This window comes from Sinohyriopsis cumingii, chromosome 7 (assembly GCF_028554795.1).
Source record: "Sinohyriopsis cumingii isolate HCF-2022 chromosome 7, ASM2855479v2, whole genome shotgun sequence".
NCBI classification, from domain to species: Eukaryota; Metazoa; Mollusca; class Bivalvia; order Unionida; family Unionidae; genus Sinohyriopsis; species Sinohyriopsis cumingii.
The window spans coordinates 7998257-8021792 of NC_142967.1; the positions used below are offsets into that span (position 1 = coordinate 7998257).

The 23536-nt window shown below is 34.0% G+C and overlaps 1 protein-coding gene across 2 annotated transcripts in view; it reads left to right on the plus strand.

Moving 5' to 3' along the window:
• LOC149794702 (receptor expression-enhancing protein 1-like) overlaps window positions 1-23382 on the plus strand; it is a 120978-nt gene extending 97596 nt beyond the window's left edge. Inside the window, exons 9-10 of one of the 2 annotated variants that reach the window (XM_089964325.1) lie at window positions 3267-3326; window positions 11634-23382. In XM_089964325.1, the coding sequence (XP_089820451.1) occupies window positions 3267-3326; window positions 11634-11705 (132 nt within the window). In that variant the 3' untranslated portion in view covers window positions 11706-23382. The remainder of the gene's footprint in view (window positions 1-3266; window positions 3327-11633) is intronic. The other variant, XM_089964326.1, reaches the window with a different exon arrangement.
• The last annotated feature ends 154 nt before the right edge of the window (window positions 23383-23536 follow it).

The following is a 23536-nucleotide window of genomic DNA, read 5'->3' on the forward strand; positions in this document are numbered from 1 at the left end:
TGCAGATTGCAGTGTGCAGTACAATCCCAAGAGCTCCATGCAATGTCCCAATGAGACATATCATGAGCAGTGCAGATTGCAGTGTGCAGTACAATCCCAAGAGCTCCATGCAATGTCCCAATGAGACATATCATGAGCAGTGCAGATTGCAGTGTGCAGTACAATCCCAAGAGCTCCATGCAGTGTCCCAATGAGCCTTATCATGAGCAGTGCAGATTGCAGTGTGCAGTACAATCCCAAGAGCTCCATGCAATGTCCCAATGAGACATATCATGAGCAGTGCAGATTGCAGTGTGCAGTACAATCCCAAGAGCTCCATGCAGTGTCCCAATGAGCCTTATCATGAGCAGTGCAGATTGCAGTGTGCAGTACAATCCCAAGAGCTCCATGCAGTGTCCCAATGAAACTTATCACGAACAGTGCAGATTGCAGTGTGCAGTACAATAAGAGCTCCATGCAGTGTCCCAATGAAACTTATCACAAACAGTGCAGATTGCAGTATGCAGTACAATCCCAAGAGCTCCATACAGTGTCCCAATGAAACTTATCACAAACAGTGCAGATTGCAGTGTGCAGTACAATCCCAAGAGCTCCATGCAATGTCCCAATGAGACATATGAGCAGTGCAGATTGCAGTGTGCAGTACAATTCCAAGAGCTCCATGCTATGTCCCAATGAGACATATCATGAGCAGTGCAGATTGCAGTATGCAGTACAATTCCAAGAGCTCCATGCAGTGTCCCAATGAGACATGTCATGAGCAGTGCAGATTGCAGTGTGCAGTACAATAAGAGTTCCATGCATTGTCCCAATGAGCCTTATCATGAGCAGTGCAGATTGCAGTGTGCAGTACAATCCCAAGAGCTACATGGAGTGTCCCAATGAGACATATGAGCAGTGCAGATTGCAGTGTGCAGTTTTGTGTATACATTAAAATGTAGCAATATCTATTTTAACAGAGTTCACGTTGACACAATAACCATTCTGATATTAACTCCATACTAAATAAAAATACTAATAACTCGATTGTACTGAGCAACATTTTTTTTCAACAGGAAATTGCATAATATGGATGTTCAAGTGTTTGTTTTTAGTATTGCCGGTCATAGATCAGAGGAACATACAGAACAGCTTGTTGTCTGTCTGTCCATTAGCTCAGGTTTGTTTTCACTACTGTTCTCAAACTACTTGGAGAATTGCCATGAAACTTCATGCACACATTTATCCCAAAGTCTAGTTGGTCATAAATGAAAATGGTGCTGCTTGGATATCAAATATTGCCACCACAGAGGTTATTTTGAAAAATCCTGTTAATACCATCTCAAGGACTGGTCTTGTCATCATAAGGTTTTTGCTCAAAGACTTCTTATAATGTCTATTTGGTCAAAACAGAATTGCTGCCAATCGAATGCCCAACATGGCAGCTATTGTGAAAATTTTGTTATTGAAGATTTAAAGAAGATTTTGTTACTTGCTACTTCTAAATAGAGGGTCATATGAATATAGAGTTTTCACTAAGAGATATTTTTATTATTTCTATTTGTTTCTAAAAGAAAATTGTTCAAATCGGACATCTAGTATGGTCACCAAGGCACCTGTCATGAAAATCTTGTTATCACTAATAATCCTGAACAGATGGTCATTCACCAGAAGATATCTTACGATGTCTGTTTGGTCCTTGATGAAAATGGTTCCTATTGAAATTCTAATATGGCCACCACAGTGAACATCTTGAAATTCTTTTTCCTACTCCACTTGAGTGGATGATCATATGAATTATTACAAGACTTCATAAGATAGACATTTGGACCTACATGAAAATGGTGCTGATATAGCAGCAGTCTTTAGAATCTTTTTTTCACCTCTCCTGAACAGAAAGTCATATTAACTTTGGGTTTTCTCCGGAAGACATTTTATGATGTCTATTTGATCCTTAATGAAAATGGTGTTTTCCAGACATTGCCCCATATGGCCATCTTGAAAATGTTATCACAACTCCACCTGAATTAATGGTCATATCAGCATAGGATTTTCACAAAATGATTTCTTATGATGTCTAGTTAGTCCTAAATGTGGTGCCAGTCTAATATCGAATATGGATACCACAGCAGCTATCTTGAAAATCTTGTAGTTACTTCTTCAGATGAATGGAAAGTAATATCAGCATTTCACTTGAAGACTTCTTATGGTATCTAGTTGTTCTTAAATAACAATTGTTCCAATCTTATTTCCAGCATGGAGTTTTTATAAAAAGTCTTTTAATCGTGTACAATTTGTCCTAAATGAAAATGGTGCCAATCTTACAGCACACTTTGACTGCTATGGGGAAGATCTGAGCAGTGCACTTTACTCTTGGCAGTAAATAATCTTTCATTTTGTCATCAGTACTTTATTAATCCAGAACATCAACATTTACATTGAGACAGATGTTTCTTTAGTACAATTTTTTAAACTTTTCTTCATTATTTTACCTTTTTTGTATAATGAGCTATTATGTCTTTAACATACTTTTCCTTTTTTCAAATCCAAGAAGTTGTTACTGAAAACTGGTTCTAACCAGTTTTGGACAGATTTAAGTCTGCATCTGGAGAAAGAGAAACACACTTGAAACACAAAGATTTAGGATCTATTCTTGCAAAGAGAGAATTTACAATGCACTAGCTTCACAGATATATATATATATATATATATATATATATATATGATCATGTCAAGTCCCCGTACACTTGTCTTGAGAAGGTGCAATTATATCATAAGTATGGGTTAACAAGAAGAATTGCTGTGTAGCTGACAAAGAATGGTAACTTGTCATCTAAAATAAAGTCACAAGAATACTTTTATGTTAAAGTAAGGCCAGTCTGAATGACATGTTTGTTTTACCCTTGATTGGAATGTACATGAGGACTTGGTCTGCATAGCTATTGCAATGCATGCATGTTGTGTTATTTTGCACAACCATGCCTGTTGATGCATACAGACTGTTATACCAAATACTCACGTGGACTAGCCCTTGATAATTACTGTAGTGAAAGGTAATGTGGAAGGCTAAACCGTAAATTTTGATTCAATATATTTATTTTTTCTTATTTTTATATATAAATTAATGCTGAGTAGCAATAGTTAAAATAAAGGCCCTATCAGTTATGGCTTCAGTTGGACTGTCAGTAGAAATATCTTGTTTCTGTATGCTATGGTCTGGGCACTTTCTTATTATGATTAAAGCTTAACTATTTATATACTGGGTGTAATTTCTCAAAATATTACAGAACCTTCACAATAATGAGCTGGCAGCAAAAGATCAAGCAACTGCAAGACGTACCAATGAGGTTCAAAATCATTCTCTCTCTGCCTCTGTCTCTCTTTTGCTTTTTTGGAAAGCATTTGTAGCATTGAGTTTAGGAACAGGGATATAATTTTGGATAGGATTTTCAGATTTTGCAGTTGTAAGAGTATATGCTGACCAAACAAAAGTATGGTGTGAATTCAGTATTTTTCAGGGGTTATCAATTTTCATGGAATTTGTAGTTGGGTACTAACCAGGAATTTCAAAACCCCATGAATAATGAATTTTTGTGGATACAATAAGAATACTTGCCAAGTCCACAAATTTAGTATCAATGAAATTGCTATTCTTTTCCTCACTCCATGGTTATTTTTACCAATGAAAATAAGTGAATTGACAGTATTTATGATAGACTTATGCCTGGTAACCACCGTTCTCTTGGGGGTGGGGTTTAGGTGACTGAGCAGGTTAATCCTAACATATTGCCCTTGCCAGCATCTTAATTAGATATTTACACAATATTAGGAATATAGCCTGCTAAAATAATTACCTGTCATAAGGTAAGTAAACTTATCTTTCAATCACGTTAGCAGAGTTACCTGTACCAGTGTCTTGGCATGATTTTGTGACTGTTAATAGGAATTAAAGCATAAACAGCTTTTCAGTTGTGAATGAAGAGAAAACAAACACAGGCAGAGTATAAAAATTTACATGTTCAAGCAAAACTGTGAAGGCTAGAAAATGGAAACCAGTACAGTGGTTCTATACAAGATTCATCTTCCAGCTGCTTGTATCACCATGCCATTTCATACAGTTAGACAGAAAGGGGTAAAACAAAAATCATGTACATAGTTATTTTTATCTTATAACACATTTGCTGTTGTAGTTTTCTCTTGATATAGAACAAATGTAGATCTTCAGTGTAGAGTACAAGTTAGCAAATGCAAGAGCAAAGTGCATATTAAATAATGGGGTGAGTGTTTTGGTTACAACCTTTTTGACTTTTCCTGATTTTTATCATTGAAGTCACCAGATTTGTATATATAGTCAATACTAACAAAATTGTCAATGTCATCATATTATACAGAATGAACTCCATCCATTTTCATCTTGCTGTGTTATATTTGTGAATAAGTTTGTGAAATTATGTTTATAGGTTTGTTTGTGTTGCTGAATCACAATTTCATTGATTGCAACATTTTCTTATCAAACGTCTAGATGCCTCCTAGTCCCAGTAAGGATTCAAATGTCTAAATACCTCCTAGTCCCCAGTAAGGATTCAAAGGGATAGATACCTCCTAGTCCCCAGTAAGGATTCAAGGGGATAAATAACTCCTAGTCCCCAGTACGGATTCAAAGGGATAGATCCCTCCTAGTCCCCAGTATGGATTCAAATGTCTAAATATCTCCTAGTCACCAGCAAGGATTCAAAGGGTTAGATACCTCCTAGTCCCCCGTAAGGATTCAAAGGGATAGATACCTCCTAGTCCCCAGTAAGGATTCAAAGGGATAGATACCTTCTAGTCCCCAGTAAGGATTCAAATGTCTAAATACCTCCTAGTCCCCAGTAAGGATTCAAAGGGATGGATGCCTCCTAGTCCCCAGTAAGCATTCAAAGGGATAGATACCTCCTAGTCCCCAGTAAGGATTCAAAGGGATAGATGATAGATTGATGAATTTATCAGGTCTTAAAGCACTGTTTAATCTCTGCTACATAAAATTGTTTTATTCAATATTTAATAAACTTGTACACAATGTGGCCATGAGGAATTCTGTCTTTTAAGCACTTGTCTTTTGGAGACGAGGGGATGCTATTTCTGGAATTTTGTCATCTTGTTCAGCATTAGACATGAGTGTAAACAATGTAGTCTCTACAAATGAGGAACTAAGTAACAGACAGAAAATATTGATAATACATTATACATTCCGTAATTGCTCCATAGATTGGTCTGATGATTCATTGGACAAAAGGTTGTGAAGTGGCCACCCTTATTCACTCTTCCAGCATGACTCGTACCATTAACCTCATCTAGATAAACAGGGTTTATACACTTTCTTGAAAACCTTTAAAGTACAGGATTTTGGCTTTATAGATTCCAGGCCTTGAAAACCTTTAAAGTATAGGATTTTGGCTTTAGAAATTCCAGGCCTTGAAAACCTTTAAAGTACAGGATTTTGGCTTTATAAATTCCAGGCCTTGAAAACCTTTAAAGTACAGGATTTTGGCTTTATAAATTCCAGGCCTTGAAAACCTTTAAAGTACAGGATTTGGGCTTTATAAATTCCAGTCCTTAAAAACCTTTAAAGTACAAGATTTTGGCTTTATAAATTTCAGCCCTTGAAAACCTTTAAAGTATATGATTTAAGCTTTATAAATTCCAGGCCTTGAAAACCTTTAAAGTATATGATTTAGGCTTTATAAATTCCAGGCCTTGAAAACCTTTAAAGTATATGATTTTGGCTTTATAAATTCCAGGCCTTGAAAACCTTTAAAGTACAGGATTTTGGCTTTATAAATTCCAGGCCTTGAAAACCTTTAAAGTACAGGATTTTGGCTTTATAAATTCCAGGCCTTGAAAACCTTTAAAGTACAGGATTTTGGCTTTATAAATTCCAGGCCTTGAAAACCTTTAAAGTACAGGATTTTGGCTTTATAAATTCCAGGCCTTGAAAACCTTTAAAGTATATGATTTAGGCTTTATAAATTCCAGGCCTTGAAAACCTTTAAAGTACAGGATTTTGGCTTTATAAATTCCAGGCCTTGAAAACCTTTAAAGTACAGGATTTTGGCTTTATAAATTCCAGGCCTTGAAAACCTTTAAAGTACAGGATTTTGGCTTTATAAATTCCAGGCCTTGAAAACCTTTAAAGTATATGATTTAGGCTTTATAAATTCCAGGCCTTGAAAACCTTTAAAGTATATGATTTAGGCTTTATAAATTCCAGGTCTTGAAAACCTTTAAAGTACAGGATGTTGGCTTTATAGATTCCAGGCCTTGAAAACCTTTAAAGTACAGGATTTGGGCTTTATAAATTCCAGACCTTAAAAATCTTTAAAGTACAAGATTTTGGCTTTATAAATTTCAGCCCTTGAAAACCTTTAAAGTACAGGATTTTGGCTTTATAAATTCCAGGCCTTGAAAACCTTTAAAGTACTGGACTTTGGTTTTATAGATTCCAGTACTTGAAAACCTTTAAGTTACAGGATTTTGGCTTTATAGATTACAGGCTGTGAAAACATTTGAAGTACTGGACTTTGGCTTTATAGATTCCAGTACTTGAAAACCTTTAAAGTACAGGATTTTGGCTTTATAAATTCCAGGCTGTGAAAACCTTTAAAGTATAGGATTTTGGCTTTATAGATTCCAGGCCATGAAAACCTTTAAATTACTGGACTTTGGCTTAATAGATTCCAGTACTTGAAAACCTTTAAAGTACAGGATTTTGGCTTTATAAATTCCAGGCTGTGAAAACCTTTAAAGTATAGGATTTTGGCTTTATAAATTCCAGGACTTGAAGACGTTTAAATTACTGGATTTTGGCTTTATAGATTCCAGTACTTGAAAACCTTTGAAGTATAGGATTTTGGCTTTAGAAATTTCAGACCTTAAAAACCTTTAAAGTATATGAGTTTGGCTTTATAGATTCTTGGCCTTTAAAGTACTGGTCTTTGGCTTTATAGATTCCAGTACTTGAAAACCTTTAAATTACAGGATTTGGGCTTTATAAATTCCAGGCCTTGAAAACCTTTAAAGTACAGGATATTGGCTTTATAGATTCCAGTACTTGAAAACCTTTAAAGTACAGGATTTTGGCTTTATAAATTCCAGGCCTTGAAAACCTTTAAAGTACAGGATATTGGCTTTATAGATTCCAGTCCATGAAAACCTTTAAAGTATAGGACTTTGGCTTTATAAATTCCAGGCCTTGAAAACCTTCAAAGTACTGGACTTTGGCTTTATAGATTCCAGTACTTGAAAACCTTTAAAGTACAGGATTTTGGCTTTATAGATTCCAGGCCTTGAAAACCTTTAAAGTTCAGGATTTTGGCTTTATAATTTTCAGGCCTTGAAAGCCTTTAAAGTATATGATTTTGGCTTTATAGACTCCAGGCCATGAAAATCTTTACAGTACTGGACTTTGGCTTTATAGATTCCAGTACTTGAAAACCTTTAAAGTACAGGATTTTGGCTTTATAAATTCCAGGCCTTGAAAACCTTTAAAGTATAGGATTTTGGCTTTATAAATTTCAGGCCTTAAAAACCTTTAAAGTATATGATTTTGGTTTATAATTTCCAGGACTTTAAAACCTTTAAATTACTGGATTTTGGCTTTATAGATACCAGTACTTGAAAACCTTTAAAGTACAGGATGTTGGCTTTATAAATTCCAGGCCTTGAAAACCTTTAAAGTATATGATTTAGGCTTTATAAATTCCAGGCCTTGAAAACCTTTAAAGTACAGGATTTTGGCTTTATAAATTCCAGGCCTTGAAAACCTTTAAAGTACAGGATTTTGGCTTTATAAATTCCAGGCCTTGAAAACCTTTAAAGTACAGGATTTTGGCTTTATAAATTCCAGGCCTTGAAAACCTTTAAAGTACAGGATTTTGGCTTTATAAATTCCAGGCCTTGAAAACCTTTAAAGTACAGGATTTTGGCTTTATAAATTCCAGGCCTTGAAAACCTTTAAAGTACAGGATTTTGGCTTTATAAATTCCAGGCCTTGAAAACCTTTAAAGTATATGATTTAGGCTTTATAAATTCCAGGCCTTGAAAACCTTTAAAGTATATGATTTAGGCTTTATAAATTCCAGGCCTTGAAAACCTTTAAAGTACAGGATTTTGGCTTTATAAATTCCAGGCCTTGAAAACCTTTAAAGTACAGGATTTTGGCTTTATAAATTCCAGGCCTTGAAAACCTTTAAAGTACAGGATGTTGGCTTTATAGATTCCAGGCCTTGAAAACCTTTAAAGTACAGGATTTGGGCTTTATAAATTCCAGACCTTAAAAATCTTTAAAGTACAAGATTTTGGCTTTATAAATTTCAGCCCTTGAAAACCTTTAAAGTACAGGATTTTGGCTTTATAAATTCCAGGCCTTGAAAACCTTTAAAGTACTGGACTTTGGCTTTATAGATTCCAGTACTTGAAAACCTTTAAGTTACAGGATTTTGGCTTTATAGATTACAGGCTGTGAAAACATTTGAAGTACTGGACTTTGGCTTTATAGATTCCAGTACTTGAAAACCTTTAAAGTACAGGATTTTGGCTTTATAAATTCCAGGCTGTGAAAACCTTTAAAGTATAGGATTTTGGCTTTATAGATTCCAGGCCATGAAAACCTTTAAATTACTGAACTTTGGCTTAATAGATTCCAGTACTTGAAAACCTTTAAAGTACAGGATTTTGGCTTTATAAATTCCAGGCTGTGAAAACCTTTAAAGTATAGGATTTTGGCTTTATAAATTAAAGGACTTGAAGACCTTTAAATTACTGGATTTTGGCTTTATAGATTCCAGTACTTGAAAACCTTTGAAGTACAGGATGTTGGCTTTATCAATTCCAGGCCTTGAAAACCTTTAAAGTATAGGATTTTGGCTTTAGAAATTTCAGACCTTAAAAACCTTTAAAGTATATGAGTTTGGCTTTATAGATTCTTGGCCTTTAAAGTACTGGTCTTTAGCTTTATAGATTCCAGTACTTGAAAACCTTTAAATTACAGGATTTGGGCTTTATAAATTCCAGGCCTTGAAAACCTTTAAAGTACAGGATATTGGCTTTATAGATTCCAGTACTTGAAAACCTTTAAAGTACAGGATTTTGGCTTTATAAATTCCAGGCCTTGAAAACCTTTAAAGTACAGGATATTGGCTTTATAGATTCCAGTCCATGAAAACCTTTAAAGTATAGGACTTTGGCTTTATAAATTCCAGGCCTTGAAAACCTTCAAAGTACTGGACTTTGGCTTTATAGATTCCAGTACTTGAAAACCTTTGAAGTACAGGATTTTGGCTTTATAGATTCCAGGCCTTGAAAACCTTTAAAGTTCAGGATTTTGGCTTTATAATTTTCAGGCCTTGAAAGCCTTTAAAGTATATGATTTTGGCTTTATAGACTCCAGGCCATGAAAATCTTTACAGTACTGGATTTTGGCTTTATAGATTCCAGTACTTGAAAACCTTTAAAGTACAGGATTTTGGCTTTATAAATTCCAGGCCTTGAAAACCTTTAAAGTATAGGATTTTGGCTTTATAAATTTCAGGCCTTAAAAACCTTTAAAGTATATGATTTTGGTTTATAATTTCCAGGACTTTAAAACCTTTAAATTACTGGATTTTGGCTTTATAGATACCAGTACTTGAAAACCTTTAAAGTACAGGATGTTGGCTTTATAAATTCCAGGCCTTGAAAACCTTTAAAGTTTATGATTTTGGCTTTATAAATTCCAGGACTTGAAAACCTTTAAAGTATATGATTTTGGCTTTATAGATTCCAGGCCTTTAAAGTACTGGACTTTGGCTTTATAGATTCCAGTCCATGAAAACCTTTAAAGTACAGGATTTTGGCTTTATAAATTCCAGGCCTTGAAAACCTTTAAAGTATAGGATCATGGCTTTATAGACTCCAGTACTTGAAAACCTTTAAAGTACAAGATTTTGGCCTTATAAATTCAAGTCATTGAAATGCTTGAAAATCTACTTACATTTGAAGTCCTTGAAAATCATTTTTGTTCTTCTAAAATCATTTTGGATCATTTTTTCACACTAGTCCTGGAATATTGGCATGATCAGTTCATTGCCTTGCTCTTTTATATTGCCTATCTCTGGTGTTTCAGATTCTTGCCCTTTTATGTTGCCTATCTCTGGTGCTTCAGATTCTTGCCCTTTTATGTTGCCTATCTCTGGTGCTTCAGATTCTTGCCCTTTTGTGTTGCCTATCTCTGGTGCTTCAGATTCTTGCCCTTTTATATTGCCTATCTCTGGTGCTTCAGTTTCTTGGCTTGTATTGTTCCTCATTCCATTAGTGATTTTCATGTTTACTGCCCTGGGAAGTACTGGAACACTTCTTGAATTTCACTGAACTGAGAGGTCTATTCGATTGGTGCAATACTTTTAATTACTCTTCACTGCAAAACCGGAAAAATAATTTTGATAAACTCATCATGAGATGGAGCATATTATGTTATAATGTTGTCCATTTGATACCAATTTGATATCTGCACATTGGCTTGAGTTATGCACCATCTACATTTTTTGTTATAATGTTGTCCATTTGATACCAATTTGGTTTCTGCATATTGGCTTGAGTTATGCACTGTCTACATTTTATGTTATAATTTTGTCCATTTGATACCAGTTTGGTTTCTGCACATTGGCTTGAGTTATGCACCATCTACATTTTATGTTATAATGTTGTCCATTTGATACCAATTTGGTTTCTGCACATTGGCTTGAGTTATGCACCATCTACATTTTATGTTATAATGTTGTCCATTTGATACCAATTTGGTTTCTGCACATTGGCTTGAGTTATGCACCATCTACATATTATGTTATAATGTTGTCCATTTGATACCAATTTGGTTTCTGCACATTGGCTTGAGTTATGCACCATCTACATATTATGTTATAATGTTGTCCATTTGATACCAATTTGGTTTCTGCACATTAGCTTGAGTTATGCACCATCTACATTGCCAAATATTTTGGATGTCTTGAAAAACAGTATTATTTTTGTGTCAAAATCTCAAAGGCCAAAGACACTGAGAAAAACACAACTGAAAATGGTTTCTACACTGTAACTTGAGTGCTCCACCATCTGCAGTTAACAAACTTTGTGGATCGCTTGCTGTTGAATAGCTATCAATTCTGGAGGTCAAATGGTCTGAGGTCACTGACTGAAGGGGGAAAAAAATGGTTACTGTACATTAACTCAAGTACTTCATGATCTACAGTTGAGTTCAAGCTCAAACGGTGAAAGGTTAAGGTCATTGACTGCAAGAAGAATGATGGTTTATGTAGTTTCCCAATCATCTACAGTTACCAAACTTTGTGGATGGCCTGCACTTTGGGCTGGAAGAAGCCTATTGATTTGGGGGTCAAAAGGTCAAGGTCACTGACTGAAAGAAGACCAATTGTTTCTACACAAAAATTGAAATTATTAAAATAAAGACATTAAACATGGTGTACAATGCATACACCCTACTCTTGTTGACTTAAAGGTCAGATATATCAGTTTTTACCATTTGGTGCTTGATAACATTTGCTTCAGTTTTTAAGGGCAAACAAGTTGCAAGTCTGCAATTCATAAACTTCAACTAATTGTGTATTTGCTTTCTTTATTTCCAGATTAAAGGAGACCCATATGGGACTATGCCAAGAACTAGAACGAGAACACGTGCTAAGCTTCAGCAACATTAATGCACCATCCAGACAGAATTGTGTACAGCAATTAACATGAGTGGTCTGCCCTTTACTTCTGCCTTCGGATGATGGATTAGTGATTACAGAGTCTACGTGTCTTTCATATCTATAGTTTTTGACGGAATGGTCTTCCATAATGTATTTAACTTCATGCCATATTTTGTTTCAAAAGCTCTCAGAAGACCTTAGTTATTTTGTTTGGTGCCAAGGCTGTTTCCAGTTGATCTGAAGCCACACTTAAATTTTAGTGTGCTTTTTATTGCTTTGGCCAAAACAAACAAACAATTTAGGTTATGGGGACATCTTATAAAAGAAAACAATATAAGTTCATTTAAGCAGCAAAAAAGTCATTCTCGATGCTGTACTCTTTAATTTCAAGAATGAAATTTTATCATAAATTTGATGGGATTTAGTTAGAAGAAAAAGGGTTCTTACAGTATATAATACCCAACTTTTCAAGTGGGTAAAGTTTTATTGTCATTTAGATTTTGCTATGGATTGTGTCAAGCCATTATTTTCTTTTGCTTGTATAGAGGTGGAATGTCAAATCATCAACAATTAAGAAACGTTCTCCATGAATTCAGAAGCTTCGTAATTTTGAATTAACATTTCTCTATGCTCAAATTGCAATACAAAGAAAGGAGAAAGCTTACTATTTTTGTGTGTTCAATGTTGGCATGATAAAAATTATGTTGATGATGGAGAAACATTTTTTGTTTACCAAATACAATGATAATACTACTAAATCAGTTTTGCATTTTGAGTATTGTATGGATGATGTTTATTGTTAAAACTCTTACGTAGTAAATGCACTCCACTGTAACAAGTTCAGCTCATCTTTATAGTAAAGGTACTAATCCTCTTTTTTTGTCTGTCTGTCTATGGAATGCATTGAAAATATAACTTGTCAGATAATTTATATGGCCTAACTGTTTATTTCAGGTAAAGTTTAATCTTGTTTAAGAATGAATTTTTTTTTCTTCTTCATATTGTGCAGATGGAGGCATGTTTATTTAAATGTGACAGATGGATTATGTCAGTACATATTTTATTGTGTTCTAGAAATTAACTCCATCAACAGTGTATCATCCAGTCTTGCAGTGTCAACATCCTAGATGACTTGTGTAATATTTGAAAATATCATTACAATTTTATAGAAAGAGTCGTATCAACTGATCTAAAGTATCGTTCAGGTTTTTCAGGTATCTAATTTAGTATGACATTCGTATTGATATGTAAACTTGATATGTATTTTTACAGCCCCACCTGTAGACATGGTGTTGTATACTAATCCTACAGTCCATATGTCCATCCATTATTCCATCTGTCCAACCATTATTCTGTCCTGCACATCCTAGCACAACCAGTCCTGTTTTGTTTTTTTTAATGGATTGCCATGAATTTTGGTAACTGTTATGGTCATCACCTGAAAATTCATATATCAACAAATCACTTTGCTCCCTCAAGATTTGTTTTTGTGGGATGGCCTATTGTCTGTCATCCATCCATTCATAAGAACAAGTTTGTTTTTACTGCTCATAAATGTTGTGGAGGATTACCAGGAATGCACGACACACACAATTAAAAGTCTGGTTGATCTTAAAAGAAAATAGTGCCACTTAGACATTCAACATGGCTGCCACAGTGGCAAGCTTAAAAATCATACTATTGTCAAGATTATTATAATAAATGGTGTTGATTTGACATAAGTATGACCGCCAAAGCCACCATCTTGAAAATGTTGTTATTCGTATTCGTCCTTCCTGGAAGATACCTAGTTGATCCTCAGTGACTACTCTTACATCCAGAATCCTCCTGGTGGCCGTCATGAAAATCTTGTTACTGCTACTTCTTCTGAATGGATGGTCGTATCAGCATGAGTTTTCCACCATAAGACTTTGTGTGATATCAGGTTGGTTCTAAATGAAAATGGTGGTAATATTACAGTCAATATGGCTGCTGTGATGGCCATCTTGTAAATCTTGTCATGGTTGCTCCTAATTTGGATGGCGATATCAACATGGGCTTTTCATGAGAAGATATCTTATGCTTTTCATTGTCCTAAATGAAAATGGCGCCCTTGAAAATAAAATTTTTGGTCAAAGAATATCAAAGATGCTTTCAGGTAGAAAGGAGTTAGAATCTTATCTTGGATTCCTGGAAATTCTTTTTGACCAGTAGAGCTTTAGCCCCATGTAGCTATTCTTGTTCATAGAGTTAGTGACCTTTTTGTTTTGTATGACATAAGCTCATTAGCACAGTTAGTCACATGTTAGTTGATGGATTACCATGAATCTTGATAAATGTTATGGTCATCACTTGAAGATGTGCATATCAGCAAAACACTTTGCGCATGCATTTTTTCTTATTGCCCATTTTGTAGCAGTGTGTGACAGACTTGTCCAGCAGTGTTTGATGGATTGCCATGAAATTTGGTAAATATTGTGTTCATCATCTGAAAATGTGCACATTGTTCAGTCATTTTGCTCCTGGAATTTTTCTTTTGAGTTATTGCCCATTTTGTCTTGAATGCAGTATATGACACTGCTAGTATGACTAGTCCCCTTGTCTTAACGGATTACCATGAATCTTGGTTAACAGTAAGATCATCATCTCAAATGCACATACTGACAAATCACTTTGCACCCACTATTTTTAGGGAGTTCTTGACCTTTCTGTCTTGTAGCATAATGTAGTATATGACACAATCTTTTTAGAGTAACTGATCTCAGTTTGTCTTGCGGCTTGTTATGGATTGTTGTCAAACTTGGTACATATTATCACCTTTAAAGAGGTGCACATTGACTAACTTTTGTGCTTGTATAATTGTTTCAAAGAGTTATAGCCCACTTTGACTTGCACCTGTGTACAATGTATGACATAATTTTGTGAATGCAAGAACCCTTGCAGTTTTTAATGGATTGATGTGAGACATATATTGTGGTCATTGTTGGAACATAACTATCATGGGATGTTGCAGAGCCAGGATACAGTATATTTGCATGAGCAAATTGCACAATGTTCCTTTAGTTTTGTTCTGTAATACAACTCCATGGACATAAAATTGCAGATGTTGTTAAATATTATTTTACATGATTAATATATTTATAATTTCCATGTTCATTCATCAGATCTAGTTATTTTGTTTCTGTGTATTTTTTTCTTTAGGGCCCCACATCAAGATCCATGAGTTGTAATTACCTTTTCTGTCAGTCTGTCTGGCTGCTTACATTTCTTGTAGCCACTAAGTTCTAAACATAACTGGATGTCATTTGGTTGATGACTTGCCTATTGTACACAGATGTACCTTTCAAAGGTTTCATCAGTTCATGTCCAGTTTTGACAGAGCCATTCCCCATTTTCCGTTCATTTCAAACAATCTAGTATAGCAAATCCTTATAACCAGCATAACTTGGGAACAGTTCAACATATTGATGTAGGCTAGAGTGCGTCTATGTATGTATATCTTGTATGTAACAGCACAGCACAATAATAGCTATATGGCACCAATTAATGGTAAAATTCTAAAACTTGTAAAAATGAAGAATTGCATGAAAAGCATTTAATAATTTGGTGTGTACATTGTCTCATTGACCTAGATTAGCCTTTTACAAGTTTTGTCTTCTCTGCTCCATTTTAGATAGTCATGGCCCTCTACAATTGACTGCATGAACTTGTATGCGATATAGCATGCAACCAGCATAATCAAGAAACATTCAACATATTCTGATGTCAGTTGGTATTTATAGGTTTACTGCATTTGCATGGTAAAATATGAATGAGTTTTCCTGAGCAGTACTGCACGACATTAGGGGTGCAGTATTACTTAGAAACAAACAAGTTCATATTTTCCCATATAAATGTTGTAACCTTTTTATTATATACTCATTTGGCTTTTGTACCTAAGGCTGAATAGTTAAAAGAATACACTACAAGAAACAAAGTAATGGAATTTATGCTGGATTCGAAAGTAAATACACAACTGTAGGTTCAAGAATGCCCAATAACAGTATTAATGCACACATAGCATTGACCTTTGAACTTGGAAGCATATCGGTCTTTTTTTGGTCTACTTAAAATTTAAATTTAGATTCATATTTGAAATGAATGTGCCTTGAAACAACATTTCCTTTGGTCTGGAATGGAGAGATTTTGTTTTTCCAGTCAATCCAACTAAATTATGCTTTTCTAGTAGGGATTGACTAAATTTATAACCTGGGTCAATTTTTTTACAATGTACATGTGACTGGAGGTACTGACATTGATGCAGCTATGCTAGTTTCCTTTCTGTCATTCATTGTTTGGAATCATAAGGTGGGGGGAAAATATGAATTCTTTTAATTGAAATTCCCAGAAAGGATTAAATAATTGTTTGCTAGGGAATATCACATTCATTTCATTTTAAAGTGCAGTAAGGAGAATATTATTTCAGTTGGAAGTGTAGTCAAAATTACAATTTCATGATGTAGAGCAATATTTGGAACCCATGTAATTCTGATTAGCAGAAATAACTAAGAAAGTACATTTGAGGAAATTCATAAGGCAAAAAAGGTAAGTATATTTATTGCCATTGTTACCAGCTAAAAATGACTTATGTGCTCTTTTTTTGAAGGTACCCCTGCTACTTACATGACCTTTATGATTTGTATCACTACTATTAATCCAAATGTTTTCTCAAAAAGGTTAAATGGTGAAAATTTTGCAAAGCTGCTGTGGTGTGATGGCCCATTTTGAAATAAGACGTCTTCATCATCTTGGTTTATTGGCTCTGAGGTTCTAAAGTTTCTTCCAAATCCTGCCTTCCTCAGTTGCATTTTTTTCTGGCTGACTTGTAGAATGTGGTGTTACGGAAGGATCTGTGAGAGCCCTTGGCCTTAATACACCTTTCTATGCTACTTTCATAGATCCTTGAGAGCACAGCTTATAGTCTGGGCCATTTGATTTGTGAATTGTTACGAACATTTCCCCCAAATAAAAAAATTGTATTTATCAGAATGGCATTTTCAATACCGAGTGTTGCACATTTGTTGTGGACTTTGTGGTTATCATGTTCAGTCATTTGCTTATTTGAAAGTTTCTTTTGTATCTCTTTGAATTCATACACATTGTCAACTTTATCATCATCAGTTTGTTTTAGTCCCTCCACAGACAAATCTAATAAATCAAAAGCTCTGGCATCTGCTAAATAAGCATTTATTGTTTGTTGTACAATCAAAAGCAGTACCTGACAGATGATACTAATTTTAGACATATTTCTTGCAGTATAAAACAGTGCAGTATGGAAAAAAACTGCATGATTCTGACAATGTAAAGTTAATGGAGAAAAAATGAGCATATAATATTGTGTCAAAAACTTGCCTTTTGGGGTTAGCCTTATCTTCGTTGTTATGACCCTTGTCAAGCAAATTCTTGGTCTTGCATGGAAACATGCAACTTAGGTTGCATTCAGCATAGATCACAAACCATTCGGCATATTCTGATCATTTTTGTCTTTTAGATGGGTTTTGTCTGGTTTAGTGGCTAGGGTTATATCCCTTGTCAATTAGCTTGTGTGTTGCTGGTAATCAGCAGAACAAAAAAAGAACCATTGAATATATTCTGTTGCAAATTGATGTGAACATTGTTTCTTAGACATAGGGTTATGGGCCTTGTTGATCAGTTTTATATCTTGATATTGGATGTTGCTTGTATTGATGAGACCTTGAAAGGATTGGATTTCAAGAATTCAGCATTAACTTCTGACTTTGATTCCTTTGTTTAAGGTCTTTCCAAGGTAATTAGAGTGAGTGAGACCTTTTAGGTGTACCCTTTGCTAATAGCTCCAGTTTACTTGTACTTTGGAGATATCTAATTTGAACATTCACTATTTATATGTGGCATGATAAGAACTTGGAGCATGCGACTATTTTCAGTTGCTTCATTACCTTTTAATTTTCAAAGTATGACTTGATAATACTTTATATTTTGTTATAGTAATTTTAAGACTGTGAGCTATACTAAGAATAGAAATTATATTTGAAAATTTGTATGAAATATTTTTCAGAGTTTGAAATGATGCTAGTGTATGAAATGATGTAGTTGGAGATGTTTTGGTACTTTATATAAATATAGGTATCTTGAGTTGGAGAAAAGGCTAATCAAAATAAACCAGCTGCAAGAAAAGATATTCCAATAAAAGACCATCATTCTCCAGAGTTTACATAATTAGTGCTATCACAGAATTTCCATTGGCTAACTACAGGAATTTTATAACTGTATGCATTTCACCTTGATGTCAGAAAGCTATACCCAACTGCATTCATTTCACCTATTCCAGCCAAAACCATTGCCATGTGACTTCACTTGGCTTCATGTTACACCATGTGATACTCTAAATCAATTATTGCCTTCTCCGTTGGGGACTGCAATCCTACGGTGTCGTGTGGTGGGGTTATAGTGCCCTTACCTTCAGTTTTGAAACCTTACACACTAGACAACAATGTAGGAGAACAATTCCACTACTTGTACAGTGGTCCCTCTCTTATATGGCCACCTTTTTTGCAATGGAAAAATGGCCTATAAAATGGGTGGCCTTTCCAGAGGGAGACTATATTTGTGAGATGTGTATGTATATGTGTATATAGTAGGAAAGCTACATATAAGTTAATATCTTCATTTAAAAGTGGCATTAATTATTAAAATGTTGTTCTTGTCTTAAAAACAGTTATTTCAAGGTAACATAAATTAAGAGTTCGTATTCTTAGGCGTGCAGTGTGAGTTGAATATAGTTGGCATGTGCATAAAAAAAACATTCAAAAACACTATTTAAATCTTGGTATATTCATTGTTTCATATATTAAAAGTCTCTTTTCATTTACTCCATTATCCCACTGCTACAGAATATTCTCCTTATCTTTTGCAATCTTGTTTATTTGAATCTTGCCAACAAAATCTTTCGGCAAGTGAACTCTCCCCATTGTCATCAAGTCGAATAACTTTTACTTTTCCTTCTAAAGTATTATTTCTTCATTTACATGATGACATGTTAAAGTTTTGTAATGATTTATTCCTATGTTGCTATTTGTACAGTACTGCAATTTAATTTGCAGACGAAACTTTTGTAAACGAAAAACCTTGTTATAAAGGAAGTGATACATGTACTGTCACGTGATTTTTCAGTTTGGTACCCTGTTTGATCATTGTTAAAAAATTTGTTATAAGAAAGATTCAAAATTAACATCTAAATTATACAATCAATAGCATTAGGAAATTGGACAGAAAATTATAGTTACGTACCCTGATTTTATTGACATTTTTAAATGGTTTAATACCATGATCAATGATTATTCTTAATTTTGTATAAAAAAATTAATCCAAGCTTCATGTCACTGATTCCCTTACTTGCATGTGATCTTTGAATTTGAATATTAAATATTTGAAAGTTAATTTTCCTTTCCTGCCTTGTATGAAGTTACTACCTGCACCTGTGTGACCTTGACCCACTCAGTCAGAAAAGCCATCCTATAAAGTCACCTTTCAGCTTTTTTTTTTTTTTTTTTTGCAGTAGTTTTTATAACTTTTTTGTATTTATTTTTTTGTTGCAGTAGTTTTTATAACTTTTTTGTATTTTTTTTTGTGTTGCAGTAGTTTTTATGACTTGTACATAAACTATAGTAAATTTGTCAGTTTCACTTCAGTAAAGTTTGTCAGTTTCACTTCAGTAAAGTTTGTCAGTTTCACTTCAGTAAAGTTTGTCAATTCTCTGTCTGCTCAAAATAAACACCATGCCTCCAGTTGTATGAAGTTTGTGTTTATGTTCATAGACATTATTTTTTATGTATTAATCAGTTTTGACTACTTTATCCCCCCCCCCCATTTTTGTCATAATACATGTATATGTATTATTCTGTTTTTATATCCCAACCTATAACGCGGAGTGTATTATGTTTTCTGGCCATCTACCTGTGTTACCAATTTCATTTCTGCATAATAACTTTAATTTCCACTGTCTACAGTTGAAAAACGTTATGGACGATTTGCACTTGCGGTAAGGAACAACTGTTTGAGTTAGGGTCAGAAGGTCATGGTCATTGTGATAAAAAGAAGAAAATGGTTTCCACAAAACAAAAGTTATCCACTTATTACAATTACTAAACTTGTTTCCGCACAAAACTACAGTTTCAGAACATTTCAGATTCACACAAAATCTACAGTTATCCACAATCTGAACATTTCAGATTTTGTGGATGGCTTGCCCATGGTTAAGAAAGAAACCCAACTATATTAGGGTAAAAATGTCAAGGTCACTTTAACTGAAAGAAGACATGGTTACCATACAGTGGCTTGAATTTTTCATTGTCCATGGATACTAAACTTTGCAGCTGACTTGGAGTAAGGAAGAACCCAATCAATATTGGCCCTAAAAGTCAAAGGTCATTATTACTGACTGAAAGAAGAAATGTTGCTTCCACACAAAACGAGGACTGTTAAAAATGTTGGCTGTATAATATGTCATTCACAGTACTTGTGTTAATTTATTGCATTGTACATTAATTCATGAAGATAATGAATGCTTTTTTTTTTTCCCCTACCATCAATGGATTTGTTTTCTTTTGGGAGGTTGTTTTTTCTTTCTTTTTTTTTCTTCACATATGTACATAATTAGTTTGCCAAAAGTAACATTCCAAAATGTGATGAAATTTGGCAGCCCATGGATGTTTTTTCTTCTTTTTTTTTTATTGTAATCCATTTACTGTTCATCTCCTCAAAACTCTGAAATTTAATGACAACATTTGTATGTATATACTTCTCAATATTCATAATCAGTTGTTTTTGTAGTGCCACTATTTGATTGACTGGCATTGATTTAAACACTAAATTGCAAATGTAGTCATGATAAGAACCAGAAATTAACAAAACTTGGATTTAAATTAAATTTTTGGTCTTCTAGTTCTTTTGAGTTTCTGTAACCAGCTTACTTCTACATAATAAATGTTACATACCTTTTAGAATGAATATGAAATGATAACCTATGCTGGTCATTGTGAAGAGTTCCTCCTTAAGATATGACACATACAGTGTACATTCTGAATAAGTAATGTTATCATGTTGCGCATAGGTCATTATAATGAGTGCCTGCTTGAAATTTGATACAGTGTACACCCTAAGTCATGTATCATGTTGCGCATTAGTCATTCTAACAAGTGCCTGCTTGAAATTTGATGCATACAGTGTACACTCTTTAAGTCATGTATCATGTTGTACAACTTACGAACTTATTTGATAACGCATGTTTCAACATAAACCTAAGAGTAATGAATTATTCTATCAATGTTTGTACAGGAGGTGAATGGCAGAAATAATATAGGCACACTATTCATATTTTGTATATTTATGTATTATTTAAAATTAATCCTCTATACCTGTATGAATTGTTGTCACTCATGAATAAATTTAAAAGTATCTGTACTTTCATGCTGACTCGACACAACATTGATTTTGTTAGCAGCAGAAGCATGGGACAGAAGAATTTACATTTTGACAGTGACAGCAATTTCATGTTGACAAACAAAATCGTTAAGTTTATGTTGGACTTTTCTCTCCTTGTAGCCAGATTGCATTTTGCAAATTAAAACTGACAAAGCCAGGAGTCCTTTTGCATGAAAGATATGATGCCCCTGCAGATTTCTATTTATTCAGTAAAATTGTACATTGTATCATGTATTTTGTACACTTTTTTGGCACAGAATTTTGCCAAAGATTTAGACACAATATTTTAGAGTACATCTTATTACTGAAATTAAGCATGCATAGAAAGAAATTCAGAGAAAATATTGTATTTATAGGAATCAAATTGTATTTGAATTAAAGTTTTGGAATATAAACATTGGTGGATGGCAAACTTTAAATTTGTGTCTGAAAAGATTTGAGATTATAGGCACATGACTGAAAGAACTTCATAAGTTGCACTGTATTTGAAAGGGTATTACATAACAGTACAAATCCAGATCAGCTGTTACATAACATGCTGACAGATCTCATTCTATGCAGTTTGTTAGGATGAATCAGTAGAACATAGACCAGGATCTGCCAATATGTCATGTGACATCAGATCGGGGTATACCTTCTTTGGAGTTGAGGATATATTGCAATGTGTATTGGCCAAGCTGTTTGTCAGTGTCATCTTCATAAAAGTTATCTTAGATATACGATCTGATGGCAGTGTTTTTTTGACAAGCTAGTGTTAGCTTTAAAAAGATCTGTAGTGATGGCAATGTTTATTGGCCAACCTATTTGTCATTGCTATCTTTAAACAGGTTGTATCTTAGATATACAATATGATGGCAGTTTTTTTGACAAGCTATTTGTCAGTGTTTGAGTTTATAACAACTGCAACCAACAACACTGCAATTTTTCTTTGTTTAATTGTACTGAAAAGGACAAATTACTGGGACCTCAAGAAATACAGTGCATATAGAAATCTTTTTGGCAGTTATATCAGTATACTGTGTGAAAACTCTAGGTAGTTGAGAGACATTTATAAAAAGAATGGTACACACCATGTTGTGTATGCATCAGAGACTTCTATGGTGGTCTTAAAACAATAAATTGTGTTCATCTTTAGTTTTCAACAGCTGTTGATGTTACTGGAGTTTCAGATATCTGCAATAATTACACTAGTTAGAACTACACTAGGTTAAAAAATAAATTGCAATGCTTAAATATTCTTTGTTAAGTTTAGCTTGAAATGTTGGAGTTAATAGAACTACCAGTATGTTGGTAGATTCAAGGATGTTTATAGAAAGTTGAATGCTCTTTACATATTTTATTTGATTACTTTTTTGTGCATACCATCTGATTTTTTTTTGTGTGGTGTCCCTTGTACATGTATAAAATATTTAGATTCAGTGTTGTGAAAACTTTCCCTCTGTTAGCTTTATGCCTGGTATTTAAATAAGAAACATCATTTAGTCCCAAATATTTTATGAGTAGGGCTTAGTCACATATGCATAATGTGGCAGCATGTCTGGAATTTATTTTGAGATGATTGAAAAGCATCCTATTTGTGTAACAGATGGGAAAGAATGAGGAAAATTAATTTGTATTCCTTATATACCTTAGATTAGCATTATTGTACCCTATGAATGTAACAAATTTTAAATTTAATTTATTATACTGCAAAAGGTAAAGAATTTATGTATGGCATCATAATACCTGTCTATCCAATATTCCAGTAAAACCTGTACGAACACAGTGCTTCTTTTTTAATTTTGGTAGGGATGAAATATGTAGAAAATATCTGGTAAATTTTATTTGCTCAAGTCATGTACTTAACTTCTCAGGATTACTTTAAGTAATGAACTTCCAACTTGACAAAATCAAGTTTTATGCTGTTTTTTTTTATACCCACACAAGATGATAGTTATCTCTTGTGTTGTTGTCAGAGGTAATGTGATAAAACAGACATTCTAGAGAATTAAATTGGTAATACTTAACTTCCAAGCTAGTGGTTATGTTAGACCAGTTCATATAAGAGAGGTCAACATTTACTCTAAATCAGGTCAATATTTATATTTCTGTATATATATGTTAGAGTTCCTGAATATGGACTGGACATGAGGATTGTGAAAGCATGAACTTGAAATTGCATTTAAATATAATGACAGATGCTATCAATAAAACATTTCTATCATGACCCAAGTTTATATGTCTTCTTTACCTCTTCTTTTTTGGTCTTGTGTATTATTCCCACGGACAACATCGGCATCAGAAAGGCATGGATTTTATATTTAAGTTTCTGCAAGCATTATAAAATATAGCGCAAGTGTCCACATCCCATGCAATACAAG